The sequence below is a fragment of the Rhamphochromis sp. 'chilingali' genome, assembly GCF_963969265.1.
Source record: "Rhamphochromis sp. 'chilingali' genome assembly, chromosome: 18".
In the NCBI taxonomy this organism is placed as follows: domain Eukaryota; kingdom Metazoa; phylum Chordata; class Actinopteri; order Cichliformes; family Cichlidae; genus Rhamphochromis; species Rhamphochromis sp. 'chilingali'.
Genome location: NC_137945.1, coordinates 6,575,669 through 6,591,797, shown reverse-complemented (window position 1 = coordinate 6,591,797; position 16,129 = coordinate 6,575,669). Strand labels below are relative to the sequence as shown.

Genomic DNA, 16,129 nt, shown 5'->3' with positions numbered 1-16,129 from the left:
GGGAACACGGAAAGAGAGGATATAAATACATACTCACGGAAAAGTCAAACTAGTCTTAAAAAATGGCAGCCTGTCTGATTGAAACAAGCTGATATCTATCAATGAACTATCCCAGAAATTACCTTCTGTTTCCTCTCTCTTTTTTTTTTTCTTTGTCTGCAAGGCTGCTGACCACCAGGGACTTTCCGTTTTGTCTTGTTGAGTTATGCGGAAGATGCATTTTCAACAGCATGCTACCTTACCATCCAGTCACAGCACAAACAGTTGGTCAGCTTTGATAACTGATGAAATTAAAAATTTTAATTATCAAATAAGTGTTCAGCTTTTTAAATGTAATCACTTTCTGCTCTTTTTCGTTAAGCCTAATAGTGAGCTAAAAACTTTCATTCATTTGACAGCTGGTTAGACAAAACAAAACATTTGAAATCTTAAATAATTAATAATTGGATAATTAATCATGTAATAAAAAAGAATCAACGAATCAGTGATGAAAACCATTGCTGTAGCCCGTCTGTAAGTTTCAAAGTTCTAGTATTCCCGTTTTAAACTGACAAAAAGTGTGAATTTCCGTTTCACTAAGAAGGCCACAACTTAGCATATAGTTTACTGACATGCTCTGACACACTTTTATGAATAGATCTAAACACAAAGCTGCCAACCAGCCATCAAACGCCTTTATTTTCCTTTATAAGGTCAGCCAGCATAAGACATTCTGCTCATAGATGTATATTGCCTTTGACTACACTTGACAGTGTTGACTGTGAATATGGCTGCTCAGAATCCATGACATCTAGGCCTCAGTAGGGCCTCAGAACACAGCTAGAGCCAGGGTAGACCCAGATGTGTCTGTTTTTTGTTGTTTTTTAATTTGTAAGTCTTGATTTTGACATAGTTAGTGAAGTTTACTCTGTGCAGTAGAACAACACGTCGTAGTTGCACATAAAAGATTTCAAAGCCACAATACCTGAAGCTTTTTCAGTCAAAGTCTCATCTTATAGAAACCTTTTAGTTTGTACATACACGGGGTAAAAGGTAAAAGCAGTGTATTGCATAGTGCTTTTCTGCTCAGTCTGAGCACTCAGAGCATGTTATTTACTACACTTTTTGAATTTGTTCAACTTGTGTGGGTTTTATTGAGCAATATAAAGTTCAATAAAAGGTGAAGTTTTAACAGCTGTTCAATGACTTTGCCTGGCTACACAATACATACTCGAACTGCTGTTCCTGCAGTTTCTCAGGCAGAAACCTGTTAAATGTTCCCAGCTCATTCTAAAAGACAAAAGGCGACTGAGCGTTTGCTGTTAGTGCTCCTCGGTTGTGGAATGACCTCATCGGTGTCTTCTTTTTTAGTCACTGCTAAAGACTTGTTTATGTCATAAGGGTTTTTTGAAAATCTATTTTTTATTTTTGACATTGTTAGGGAAAATATTCTAAAACACTTCTTCAGTAAGGACTCAGAGAAGAGAAAGACACAGAATTCTTGCTAGCAAGGGCAGCTCCCTACTGAGAGACTCGCACTAAGAAACTGCCCCGGTCTTTATTTATACTTCTGTGTGTGTGTGTGTGTGTGTGTCCTGCTGATCAAAGGGTCATGAAAGCACAAAAGGTACATCCTTGGTCAGGAAGAGGGTAATCTCCCCCTCACCCTAGATGGTTCACCCTAGATAACACAGTGAAGAAGTCCAGCAGTTCATCTAGACAAAAAGGCACTTAGACTAAAACAGACATAGCTATGTTAAAACAATAAAACAAGGTACGAACTCTCATGCTCCCAGGACGTGGGGGTGCATTCCTGGAGTGCACACCAAGCCTGCAGCCTGTTAGAGATCACACACAATTGATTATATGCCTCTAAGTATACATGGTTGAATATTTCCTAATACAAATAACTACAAGCAGTATTCTACCGTATGCAAACTTATATCACTAAAAGATTATACTGACTACTAAATACAATTTTCCATTGACAGACATTCTCAACCAAAGTCCATCTTATTCTTTTAATGTACTGTTTTAAAATGTAGTTAAGTTATTAATCACAGTGGAGTCAAAGCGTGGTTTTGTTCTTTGTCTTATTTTGACCTTACACCTGTGTCTTGCGTGTCCTATCTTTACCCGTATGTAAACTGTTCTAGTTTGTTCTTTTGTTCTCCGTTTCTGGGAAGCACTTTGTACTGCTGTTTCTTTTAATTGTTATATAAATACATTTTGCTATTAGTGTTCAGAAGTGCAAATATATACAAAAGCCTGCTGATAAAGACCATGAGATGTGGAAAAAGCGTGAAAATTAAAGCTATAACTGACACAAGTATAGTTTGAATGTTTCTGATATACACGTGCATTCCATGTGCAAGAGTAATTCCTCTTTTAAGGTTAAACAGTGTCTCATGGAACCATGACTGTTTCCTTTTTTCGTTTATTATGGCAACCGTGGGTGCTACAAATAGCTGGTTAGTCAGTCTCTGAGGGCTATTCTTAGCACGTCTCTGATCATGCCCATGAGTTTGGGTGATTCCCCTGCTGTTTCTCACATGTGGCACCAAGAATAGTTTGTCTATGCTGAAATAATTAATCGAGCATTCATTAAGATAATTTGTGTTGTATTGTTGTATTATTTAAGTCTTTCTGTTTTAACATCACAAACCTGTGCAGCAGCTTTTATGAGTCCACATTCTGTCTACTTGTACAGTTCATAATATCAGCACATGCCTTACAGTGACCACTTGCATCTACTCAGTTTCAGTTCCTTCAGCTTCAAGTGGAGGATCGTCACTGGTGACTGGGCTGTAACCACAGACTCGGCTGTGGTTACGGCCAAGAGACCGAACAGCAGTCTTCAGAGGAAGAGCCCTCAGTTGTAATGTCAGTTTTATGAATGAGTTCAAAACGACCAATAAAAACTGACACTGAAAGAAAGAACTATAATGTGGTGGCTGTCAGTTGAAAGCAAAAGAGGTAACAGAGCTCCGATTACAGACAGCAAAGCATCAAAAGGCCATAATGAATGAAGCTGTTATTAAAGGTTGAGCGATTTTGCTTTATATTGGTGGACTTTGTTGAGAAATAGTTATATTTTCCAGAGCTTATTTAGTGCTATAGCTTGCTGTATGCATTTTAATAACAGGTCAATTTAGGAGAAGGCCAGCTGTGAGAGAGAACTAGGTCAGAGGGTGACAGGTTGTTGAACTTATCTTCTCTTCTCATTGCACATTTTTCATCAGTCTGCCTGTGATTTTTCAGCTACTTACCTATGTCACCTATGTCTGCTGTGCAGGTTTCATCTCCTCCCTTCATTATTACCTGCTCTACTCTACTGTGTTTCACCTACTTAATCTGTGAATTAACTCACCAAATTGTCTATAAATTTCATAGCAGTCTAGCATTCCTCTTGTGACAGTCGTCTCACAAATTTGACACAGATCAGTTTCCTGGTTTTTGCATCTTCCCGCTGTTTGTGTGATTGGGTTGTCTTTCCGTTACTTCTAATTTGAGGTGTTATCATAAGATTTGACCTTTTATTACAGTGCTTTCCATAAAATAGCTCTATGGGCTAATTACCGCTGCCCCAAGATGATTTTTGGTAGTATTTGCATGTGTGCGTGACGTTCTGTCTGTAAACACAATCGTGTGAAAAGTTGTAAAGGAATTCTTTGTAGGTGTTTAGAGTGGGGTCATGTTAACAAGCCGTTCTAATCTGTCTGGGCCTTCAAGGACAGCTCACTGTTTTATTGGCCGAAAATTGACAAAATGCCTTATAACTTAGAAACTACGATTCTTACAAGTGTGGCGGTACTTATAGAAAGTACCATATAAAGATCATATCCAATCTGACCTCTGACCTTTCCTTCAAGGTCATTAGATTCATCTGAATGTTAAAGTGATAATTATACTATATAGAGCTATTTAAAATTATGTTTCTCCTATAAGCATATAAGAAGGTCAAAGGTCATGGGGATTCTAAAAATCACGCTACTCTGGATGTCTGGATCTCTTTGTCAAGTTCAAATGAAGCCAAACTTTTATAAAATGTCTTTCTCCATCTCTAAATACATATATATGTGTGTGTATATATATATATATATATATATATATATATATATATATATATATATATATATATATATATATATATATATATATATATATATAGATGCCAGTTACTTCTGGAACTTTTGACTTTAGTCCATTCAAAACTCTTTTGAGCTTTTTTGTTTACAGATGAAATGACTCATGTTTGCAGATGCAAACAAGAAAAAGAAAGCATGTCCAATTTGCGCCAAGTTTATGTACGTACATTACGCATATAATGGCAATTGTCTGTATATCTTTTGACTTTTTCAGCCAAAAACATTTGGCTCTAAACTGGAATGTTTAATGAAGTTGTGCAAACTGTATAAAAACTACAAACTAAATGGAAAGAACTGATACTCTCAGAGAGACATATATTCATCTGCATCTATACTTTCCTGGAGGATTTTATTAAAAGTTTAATCCCGATTATGTGCTTTTATTTGGGGATAAAACCCAAAGGGTTTCTCTTAGTTCTCAGCAGTATTTTCTGTTCCAGCAGAAAGTTGGGAAACATGTTCTCCTGGTCACAGATATCACCATAAAAGGACAGGAAATTGGAGACTTAGTGATACAAATGGATTAATCTGCCTTGTGTATTTTGGGATAAACCCAATGAAATGAACATTTTCTATAAACAAATACAGCAGTTTCTGTTTAAACTCACCGATTCATCTGTTTATTTGTTTTAGGCAGGATTCAAGAAGTTCAGAAAAGGTATTATGATACAGAAACAACAGTAAGAACAGTTACAGTGTGTTCTTATTTCTCTAAAGTTCTTACAAGTTGATTTTCAAGTCTAGCTTGTATTTTTAGTGCTTTTTCAACCAAAACTCTCATCACTCGAGAGAGCCATTAAGCCATCTCTCTTCAACGGCCACTTCATTAGGTACATGTGTTAAGCTTCTTGTTAATTTTTAATCAGCTCATTATATGACAAAGACTACATTTAGGTATGTAGACATGGTCAGAATTTTCTGCTAACATTTAAACTGAACATCAAAATAACGGAAAGGGGAAAGGCTGGTCTGACTACTTCAGAAAGTTCTGATATGTTGGGAGTTTCCTACACAATCATCTCTAGTGTTTACAGAGAACTGTCTAAAATAGAGAAAATATCCAGTCAGAAACAGTTCTCTTGGTGAACTGCTTCAAGCTGATGGGCAACATTAACTCAAAAACCCACTCATTAGGCTAATGCTTAAGTTCTGCCGAAGAACATCTCTTAATGCATACAAACCTGACTTTGAAGCAGATGAGCTACAGCAGTTGCTCCTGTCTGCAAAGAACAGGAAAATGAGCATCTATGTTGCATCAAAGTTGGACAATAAAAGACTGTAAAAATATTTGTTGGTTTGATGAGATGACAGGGTCACAATTTTGCAAAAACAGCATGAAAGCATGGATCCATCCTGCCTTCTAGCAGCAGGTCAGGCAGTGAAGTAATAGCATGGGGGCTTATCACAGTGGAGCATAATTTAAACACCACAGCCTACCTGAATACTGAATAGGAGTACTGTTGCTGACCAGCTCTTTATGACCACATTGTGTTGGCTGTAGCTCAGGTGGTAGACCAGGCTGTAGGTTGGTAGTTCAATGGTGGAGTAGAAATGTGCTACATAAGAACCAGCCCTTTACCATTACATTGGACATCTTCTGATGGCTACTTCCAGCAGGATAACAGACCATATCTCAAAGCTCAAATCACTTCAAACTGGTTTCTTGAACATGATAATGAGTTCACTGTACTCCACAATCACCAGATTTCAATCCAAGCAAGCACCTTTGGGATTGCTGTGCTGATTCACATAATGCATGTGCAGCTGACAAATCTGCAGAAACGTTCTGATACTCACACAACATGACATGCAAATGTTATGAGAAATAAAAATGGACCAAATTCTTTGAGGAATGTTTCAGGCACCATGTTGAATATGTGACATGAAGAATTAAGACAGCTCTGAAGGCAAAATCTTGAAAATTAAGTCACTTTGCATGGGAGGAATAGTACAAGGTGGACACCAGAGTTCTCAAAAACGATGAGCTCTTGTCTGAGATACTGAAACGGATCTGCACATATATGGATATGATCCAGTCTTTTCTGAGTGCATGAGTCTTTGTCCTCTGTCTCGTCATTTTGGGTGCATGAGTATTTCCATTCAAAAAATGTTGCGTGACATATATAGTTCCCATATTGTTCCTCTTTTTGTGTGCAGCTACAGTATAAAAGATCACCTTCCTCTGGCTCATTTATCCTCAGACTTTTGCAAATCCTGCACAAAGTAACAGAAAGAACAGGAAGCAGTTTACAGCTGGGACTCTGTCAGCATGAAGATGTGGACGGCCCTCTCTGTCAGCCGCTGGATTTTTCTCCTCAGCCTGTCTGTTGTGATGTTCTTCTCAGCATCTCAAGGTAAGCCTGAACTCATGATTGAATGCAGTCTTATGTGCCATGTTAAACCTCTGCAGGTCTCACTGTGCAATGCAAAACAAAAAAAGGAAATATGCAGAGAAACAGTCAAAAGTTGTGCTTGTGATCAAAAGCGAGAAGGGTTAAATCTCCTACATTTGAGGTTATTAACAGGAGATCAGTAAATAGTCAGTAAACTGGACGTAAATAAATACTGAGAGTAGGAATGAAACCAAAGTAAAAATCCCCAAACAGGTAAAATCAAACGGAGAACATTAGTGGTTTTAAAAATAAGAAAACGGTTGTAAAACCGAGCAGGCTCTGACTGAAATCCCTCATGACTCACTCGAAAGTAAGTTCGGCATTTTGTAGTGCTTTTTAAATTCATACTGAAATCAATGTATCCCACAACACCTCTTAAAAAAGCAGTGTACAATCAATGGTAAGTACCCAAGCACTCCAAACCAACATGCAATGGGCTGAAAAAACACAGCTGCATGAGAGGAATGAAAACAGAGCATCACAACATAAACCACCACAAAGCCTTTTTATGTGATTTGAAAAACACACTCAGCTGGTTTGTTTAACACAAAAAAGCATCTCACAGCTTTTTTATTTCAGCAAAAATATTTGTCAGTATGTAACTGTGGGATAAAATAATGAGAGTAAAGACTTCCCTCTACAGCAACAAGTAAGTAGTGAATGAATGCTTAAATTTGGATGTAATAATCTGTGGGTAGGATGACAAATCTGGCAGGGAACAAAGAGCAGTGTGGATAATAGGAAACACGTGCTACTGCTCAGGGTGGGGTAGGCAATAACAGAAGGCTGGAAATCAAACAAAGACTGAAAGCAGAACAAACAGGGATAACAGTATGTCGCAATGTAGATACTTGTGTTGCCACATTTATATGTAGTCTTCTTCAGTATTCGACGTATTTACTTGTATGGCACAGTCATTTTTCTCGAATCAAACACAGTTAACTGTAATTATTTTGCTAGTTGCTCTATTTTGTGAGCATTTGTTACCTGTTGCGCCTCTAACTATCCACAACATTAAACCTTGAAGATTTAACATGCGCAGACATCAAACAATACAACAAAACATGTTATGTGCAGCTTTGCCAAGCAGCTGCGTCTAGGCCTAAAAATAAGGCCAATTTAGAAGTGCCTAAGTGACTCGAAGACAGTCAGAATTCTGCACTTGTTAGCATGAGCGCTATTAAAAAGAGTTAGAAATTTGAGACACAGCAATGGTGACTGATTTTAAAGTAAAACTAGTGACCCAAACTGAAACAATATCTCATGATTTTAGGAAAATTAACTACTGAATGAGTGTCAAATGAAAGTGTTCGTAGATTAGCCGTCATTTCATACATTTCTTGTCTAGCTGGTTCGATCAGTACAACAGGAAGCCATCTAACCATCAACCACAGTGAAATGGCTTTACATAAGTGCTTCTACTTTTTAGCACCTCATTCTGGCCACAGCTGACCAAAGAAGAATTCTTGTAATATTGACTAATCTCCTTATTTTTCTCTTTTTCTCTCTTTTTTCGTCTGTGCAGCGGATTCGGTTGTAGGTCTGTCCTGCTGCCGTAACGTCAGCACCAGGAAGATAGCACGGATCAAATGGTGCTATGAGCAGAAACCACGCGAGGGCTGCAACCACCATGCTTTCTTGTAAGATCATCATAATTTAAACACGCTCACGCCACTCACAATGTTTCCATACATGTAAATATTAAATAGCTGTCTCTGGACTTTTTCTCGCCCAACATTTGCCACCGTGGGCTTCACCGTAAATATAAATAATGTATGAACTTCTTTTCTAAAGTTTAATGTGGTGGGAAGAACTGTTAGTGTGATTCCCACTGTTGATCTTAAATCTAGATAAGAACAGGGGGAAATAAAGATACAATATTGCTGGGGCAGAGGTGTTACATTCAGTTTCACTGATGGCTACACTGAGAAATGACAATGACATCAAGGTCTACCATAGTTTTCCAGTGTATTTTCATGTAATTGAAAATAAATGCTCATTATAGCCTTCTTCTGTGCAATTTGGTTCACATATTCGCCCTCAGCAACTCCACAAAACTTTTATAACATCCACCAAGGCAGTTTACCTGTACAGCTTAGCAATGTGAGGAAATTAGATTAGATTAGATTAGATAGAACTTTATTAATCCCTCGGGTGGGTTCCTCTGGGAAATTCGATTTCCAAAAAAGCACAGCACCGACAGAAGTTACAGAGTTACAGAATATTATATATATATATATATATAATACACACACACACACACACACACACACACACACACACACACACACACACACACACACACACACACACACACACACACACACATATATATATAAATACAGAGACAATATAAATAAATTATACGAAGGGGATAAATAGAATAAATAGGAATAAAAATAAAAATACAAGTGAATTGCACATTTCAAGTATTGAGTCTATTGCAAATTAAAGCAGCCTAAAGTTTTAAAACTTCGGTTGAACAAACATGCTCTTTCCAGTTCTGTAACTTTCTGAAGCTTCTGATTCACATGCATGACTGTGTCTTTGCTGGTAAGTGGAATTAAACCTCAAAAGAAGAAAACAGTAAAAATGAAACTGTTGCGGGCAAGGTAGACATGCAAGCCGCTCTTCACATTCAGTAAAGATGAAGGCTGCACAGTCTGTCACCTCACCTGAAGCTGTCTGTTAGCTAGATTGTTAGCTGCCTTTCCTGCCTACAGCTAAGCAGGCCAAAATTGTAAAGAGGTAATATAGCTATTACCTGGAGGACCAGATTTGACATTAATATCATAAAGTTTGTAACTGACTTTAACTGATGTTTCTGCTCCTAGGATTGCAAACCAGCGCCATAAAGATAAACCGTGGTGTGTCAACCCAAATTCTAAGTGGCTCAAGGACAAAATACAGAAGGTAACATGAAGCCAGACTGTAGATCTGTGTCTGAACTACCAAAAAAGTGTAAATTAGTGGTTCACCTTGTCATACCACATTAAATGGCTTGTGATTTTATTTAATTTCAGATAATTATTTGCGTTGAAATCTGAACCAAAGAAAGTCAATTCAGACCAAGGATAGAGGATTAAGGAAAAATGGAATTTTGTCTTAATCTACTCATCTACACATGTAATTTATGTACATTATTTATTAGCTCTATTAGTAATGTAAATTAGTACAGCCCTGAAATAGCTGAATATTTCTTTTTTTCTGCCGCATTTGCACATGTTATCTAGTTATCGCATAGTTTCAGATGCTAGTCACACTGCAGATTTACATTTTACCACTATACGGTTTGTGGTTTGCCTTTTTATCTGAGATAGTGTCATCAGTGTACTGCTGGAGAGTGGGCACTCATCAGTTCTTTCACCAAAGTTCAGCTGCTTGTAACAAGCTCGTGTCCTTTCAATCTAGAGTTCCCATTTAGCTCATCGACTGTTTTTATGATGTCCTTTAGTTGTTTTGAATATCTTAAACCTGCACTCTTTCTAATGGCCAGCAGGGGGCGACCCATCTGATTGCAAAAAGACTTCTTGTTGTATAAAAGCTGCTCGTTTCAGGTCATATTGGATAGAACAACAAGCTCAATTTGTAAATTGTGATAATGCTGAGAATTAGAAAGATGGATATTCAAAATATGCTCTTTGGTTAACAGCTTTACTCATCATGTCCCATTCCAAAACACCACAATCACCATCGTAGCGATGGATCTAAAACCAATGGGAGACATCACTGTCACAGCTACCATTTAATAATTTAATTCTCCTGTATTTAAACAATATATCAATAAAATTTGGAAGTAGATCATCTCCTTTTTACATGATCAGTGCGATGTGAAAGATTACTAAATGTAATCTTTAACCTCTAGTCTACATCTGTTGTCAACCACTCAGGTTAAAGGTGTAGAGGAGGTGTTTGTGAAGACCTCTCATTAAAAGTTGTCAAAGATGAAAATCACAGGGGAAAGTACTTTTAGGAAAGTACTTTCAGATTCGGCCTCAAAAGCTGGTCAACCAATAATGTCATCACTTTAATTAGAGATGCCTGTTGAAAGGAAAGCCCCATAAAGTGAAATGTAGGAGGTTCAAACCACTTGTTAATAAGCGCAGCACCCACATGTTATCAGGTATGAAGCTGGTGGAAGGTGGTGAGGTGGTGAGTCCCCCCTGCTTGATCCGTGGAAAGCTGGTTTCATGGACCAAGGGAACATTTATTAATAAAACGTATTAAAATACTTCTCTGTATGTAATAAACTCGTCTAACTGTATCTTTCCTTTTCCTACATTTGCAGGGAGAATTAAACTGCCCTCAAGATCTGTCATTATTAAATGAAGTTCCCAACAAGCCAACAACAGCATGAAGTAAAACAGCAACGTTTTATCCTGAAATACTATTTATTTCTTTTACATACATATCTATTTAAAATACAAGATATTTTTTTAAAGTAACTGGAAAAATGATCATTGTGGTGGCATTATTTTATTAAGTTGTTGTACATTTCAACAATAAAAGTGTCTTTTTGCATGTTAAAAGGAAAATGTGTCTGTTTGGCATCTCTCTTGTTTGTGTGTGATGGCTGTGCTGACAGAACTTCTGGGTTGATTCAGTTTGATGTGTAAAACAGTAGCATTTAGAACAAATATATGACAAGCAGACGCATTAATTTAAACAGGTGCAAATTTATTGTCCATGTATCTAACTGGGATGTGCATGACTCGTCGATTATACATAAACATGTTGTTACTAGTCGAGATTCATCAACCCAGGCAATGTTATTGCCATCTCCAGTTATACAGTTTTGGAGCCTGTGAGTGTTTATACACATGTGTGGAGTAAACTCCTAATGTCCACACAGGATAATTTGCTTGATGATGAATGATGCCCTGTACTCTTTAGTGAGCTCTCATTTCATCCAGATGCCGAAGTTCATTGAAGGTAGCATGTTTTTGACCTTACAGCACACCCTGACAACTTTTGTTTTATTAAGATTAATACTACCAAACAAGCAAATCATAGAGAGCAAAAGTCAATGAAAGAAGAAAAAACATCTGACTTGGCTCATCAGTGTCAGTTACATTGTTTCCTCTGTTTTAGTCTTGTATATGAAGTAGGCCATTTTCTTCTCAGAAGGGAAGTTTGATTTCCCAGCATCTGTGCAGCTTTCTTGGTATATTAGCAGCAGCCAGCGTCTCCTCACAGATGGTACCGATATTGCAATTATAAATATGTTATTAAACAACACATATGCAATTGCTTCACAGCAGCTTACTTAGGAACTACTACTCTAAAATGCCCCTTTTGTGTGATGACATATAGTCCATAAATGGACGACATATAGTCCATTTATAATAGATATTATCAGGTATAAAATCATAACAGAAACTTATTAACCTGGAATAAACTATATGACAAACCTCAACACAGTAGGAAGGAAGCTACCCACCACACAACTCTGTGGGAGTTTATTTTTGTGTAAATACATCACCAAACAGCCCCTAATTCAGTGACAAGCTACAGTATATAAGATGAGCTGCTGTCACACTTTGACAAGTTCATCAGCTGGTAACAAACCTGTTCACAGCTCAGATCCAGACTCAGATTTGGTGCCTTTCAGCGTCTCAACATGTGTTCGAGTCTCTCCACCAGCCGCCTGATTCTTCTGATCTCCCTGAGTGTGATGATGCTCATCTCTGTATCAGGTAGTTTTTATTTCTGGAGTTTGCTCTGTTGTCAAAGTTCAGTAACACCATCTAAAAGTCTGTTTCTCAACATGGTTATAAATCTATCTGGTCTTAATGCAACTTACTACCTGATAATTAATAGTGTCTAAAGAGACTAAAGCAAGCACAGACTGTAGCAGAGCAGGTGTTTCTGGACAAATTATAACTGACTAAAAGAGGGTTTGGGGTTTTTTTTGGCTACAGGGAGCCACTCTGGACCAATTTAAAACACGACTTCTAGATATGTACCACTGATAAAAGACAGGTGTATTTTTTTCAGTAATGTGATTTTTCATATTACACATAATAACTGGATCAGTAAATTATTTATACAACATCTGAAAGCTCAGTTTATTTCATTCTCCATGATATCTGAAAGGCCCTGAAGAATAATGACAATGTGTGTGATGATGTGCTGCAGGGGCTGACCACGTGGAAAATGACTGCTATAAAGATCATTCTAACCAAAATGCAAGAACCACGTTTACACCTAAATGGGCAAAAAACATCAACAGCTGCGTTGAAGACAACAGACCAGGCTGCCTTCATGGCTATGAGTAAGTAGAACTTCTTCTAAATTCACTTAAACCAAATAAAATGTAGAAATTAATTCTTGATTAAAAATCCACAAACACAACAATGAAAATGAGATTTGCACTGAAACCTTGATGTAGCAGATAAATGTTCCCCTCTCTAACATACAGCACTACTGTTTGCTCTGTGATTGTTTCTAATGTGGTGACGTTGGGGAATCTGTGAGTTTGTGCTTATGAGCTTGGAGGAAACCTGAGCTGTTCTCTCACAGCATAATGCAAAATGGACCCTGCACATGTTCAGTTAACAATAAAGTGAAAATGTCCAATCCTTTGATTTGTCTTCTTCGCTCTAAACTTCTTTCTTTATCCTTCTGTTTTTTCGTCCAGGGTCAAAACACGTGGAAATAGAACATTTTTCCTCAGACCAAACACCGAGTGGCTTAAAAGGAAAATAAATGAGGTGAGAAACAAATTATTTATAAAAATGAGGACACAAAGTTTAGAAAAACCAGCAGTGACTTTCTGGCAAAAGTGTAATATAGGTTATAAAAAGACACTGTGTGTATCTGTCTAATGGTGCTTCTTGTTTTTCTTTTCATGTCACCTTCTCTCTTTCACCACCACAGGGAACTCTGCTGTGTCCTCCAGCAACTTCTAAATGATGATGATGGAAACGATGAAGCAAAGTAAAGCAGCAAATGGAAACAGTTCTGCAGATTTATGAGTTCACACTTTTACAGAAATATTTGTTAAGAAATGTTGATTATTGTTTGTAAATTATAGATAGAATTTAAAAACCACTTTTGTTTTCATATTTAGTAAAAATGTCATTAAATATGAATGTTCGATTTTTTCTTATTCTATCTTCAAGCTGTGAACAAAGACAAAATCAATAAAAGCCTTTGAAACTGCATTCTTTAATGGTCTGTGTGATCATTTACTAATTACTGTAAAAAAAAAAGTAACTAATGAGATATCACAGCTGTGAGGTGCTGCATGTGAGATGCGAATAAAATGTAGATGTATATAAAATTAAAATGAACACATCAGATACCCCCATGACTCTAGTGGAGGAGAATGCACATTCCCTGTTTATGTTAAATTTCATTAGTTTTATTTCATTAATGCTGGGTTGCAGAAGCAGCAGACTGAGCACAGACACGCATGCCTCCCTCTCCTCAAGAAACACGCACCGTTATCATTCCTTACGCTGCACATGATATTCCCACTCCTCACGCTTTAGCACCTCTCACTACAGATGCCAGTGGAAAAGGTGAGAAAGAGATATAAGAGCAGATGAAACAGGAAGTCAACACACTCAGACATCCTCGCCTTTTTTTAAAACATAAAAACACATTAGGAAAAGACACACCAGTACCTTCTTGATTACAGCTCCTCCTGCAGCCTCCTCACTCTGTCCACTAAATACATATTAGAGGTTGCGACATCTTTCAACTTGGAGTGGGAACAGGCACGAATCAGAGAAAGGAGAACGGTGACTTGTCTTTTATTGCTATAGTGATTGTGGATTCTTGTAGTTACACTTCCTTTGTTCATCTTTAATTCCATATTACTGTTGTGTTGTGTAGGGTTCTATCTTTATGTCTTGTCTTTGTTTTCTCCTATTTTTACAAATAAATCTGGGAAATAAAATTCTCAATCTCTTCAAAGTGGTAGAGCAGCTCACTCAGAGGGTGTACTCGTTAGAAGCCCAAAATACTGGAGCTCTACTCTGAGCACCTTCTGAGGCTGAGCCCAGAAACCCTTTAGAGAAAGTTTATTTCCACTGCTTCATTCATTGATATTTTTGTCTGTATCCAACAACATGTGGCCATTTGTGAAGGTGGTGACTACAATCACCGACCCTGTGTTGGATACATAAACCCACTGTTTATCTATCCAGCTATGAATGCAAGAGGTAAGAGGTCATGTTGATGTTGGCAGCACATGACCAATCAGAGACAGGGATACGTAGATAACCTGGACAAGAAAACTAAACATATTTTGCTGAAAATACTTTAGGACCCAGGGGATTAAAGGGAGAGAGTGTAAAGCAGTGGGTGCTCACTGAAAACAGTAACATTTTAGCTAAAGTGTGAAGATTATAAATGAAATTAAAGGTTATAAAAAGACACTTTGTATATCTGTCCAATGGTGCTTCTTATTTTTCTTTTCATGTCATCTTCTCTCTAAGCAACACAGCTACTGGAAACAGTTCTGCTTATTTATTAGTTCAAATATTTTACAGAAATATTTGTTATGAACTGTAGATAGTTTTCATGCAAATTATTGATAGAGCTTTAAAAACAGTTTTGTAGTCATATTTATCTTTTAGTTGTTTTCTAAATGATATTTCTCATGTTTGATAAGATTCATTACAAAACTTGAAACATTCCAGTGCTTTCCACTGTTTGCTCTGATGTAGCTGAGGTGTTAACATAGTTTAACAAACACAATGAAGTTAATGAGTAAATAACGATCATACTTTCAACACACAATGACTTCAGGGTGGCTGTAGCTCAGGCAATAATGTGGGTCACCTACTAAACAGAAGGTTGGTGGTTCAATCCCAGTCTGTACACCAACCCAATGTTGCTCTTGGATGAATCCATCAGAGTATGAATGTGTGTGTAAAGGTAGGAATGGAAGCATTTAACAACATCTTAGAAAAAGCGATTAGGTGAATGAAAAAGTTGTGTAAAGGTCTACAAAAGAGTAGAAAAGTGCAACATAAGAACAAGTCCATATACTCAAAATTACTTTTACATTAAATAATTTTCTTTAAAATATAATAAAAATATATAAAAACTATGAATAAAACTGAATTCAATTGAACTGAATTGAAGATGTATTCTATTCTATTCTATTCTAAGATGTGATGAATCCAGGGAACCTCCAGGGGGAGCAATATTTACAGAATTAATTTACAGGACACTGAATAACTGGTTTTGGTTTAGAATTAATTCACATATCCACATAACACTGCATTCTAAAATGCGTGTGCACGTTTAGTTTACACTGTTATGTATGATTAATCTTTGTTTTCTGAGTTACTTTCGTTGCAGCTGCTTCAGTCCCTTGATTAAGGAGCCAATAGGTGGGAAAGGGGCAGAGCGAGTTTCAGTTAGGTCAGTTTTTAGTTATCAGTATGTTTTGTTTTTTCTTTTAACTTTGAGCAGAGTTCTGTTATTTTGACCTCTTTTATGGGCCCAAGATTTTGATTCTTTTTGCCTGATTTGACCAATTATGTTTTGGGGTCACATAAAAATTCCATTTTATCCTTTTTTTGGACTTTAACCTGTGTCTAAGTTTCCTTCGCTGCTCGGTACATCACACAGCCAAACAACTATAAGTGA

General features: G+C 37.1%; 1 protein-coding gene across 1 annotated transcript; it reads left to right on the top strand.

Moving 5' to 3' along the window:
• Window positions 1-12,061: 12,061 nt before the first annotated feature.
• LOC308385925 (uncharacterized protein) lies at window positions 12,062-13,459 on the top strand. The gene is made up of 4 exons (XM_080865136.1): window positions 12,062-12,216; window positions 12,659-12,794; window positions 13,161-13,233; window positions 13,400-13,459. The coding sequence occupies exons 1-4, from the start codon at window positions 12,141-12,143 to the stop codon at window positions 13,433-13,435; spliced, it is 321 nt and encodes a 106-aa protein (XP_080721262.1). The 5' UTR covers window positions 12,062-12,140; the 3' UTR covers window positions 13,436-13,459.
• The last annotated feature ends 2,670 nt before the right edge of the window (window positions 13,460-16,129 follow it).

Bases quoted from the DNA above. Each gene is read 5' to 3' on its own strand.
- LOC308385925 (XM_080865136.1), top strand. From the start codon at position 12,141: ATGTGTTCGAGTCTCTCCACCAGCCGCCTGATTCTTCTGATCTCCCTG. The intron at 12,217-12,658 runs GTAGTTTTTATT...GATGTGCTGCAG, and splicing joins GATGCTCATCTCTGTATCAG to GGGCTGACCACGTGGAAAAT. The intron at 12,795-13,160 runs GTAAGTAGAACT...TTTTTCGTCCAG, and splicing joins GGCTGCCTTCATGGCTATGA to GGTCAAAACACGTGGAAATA.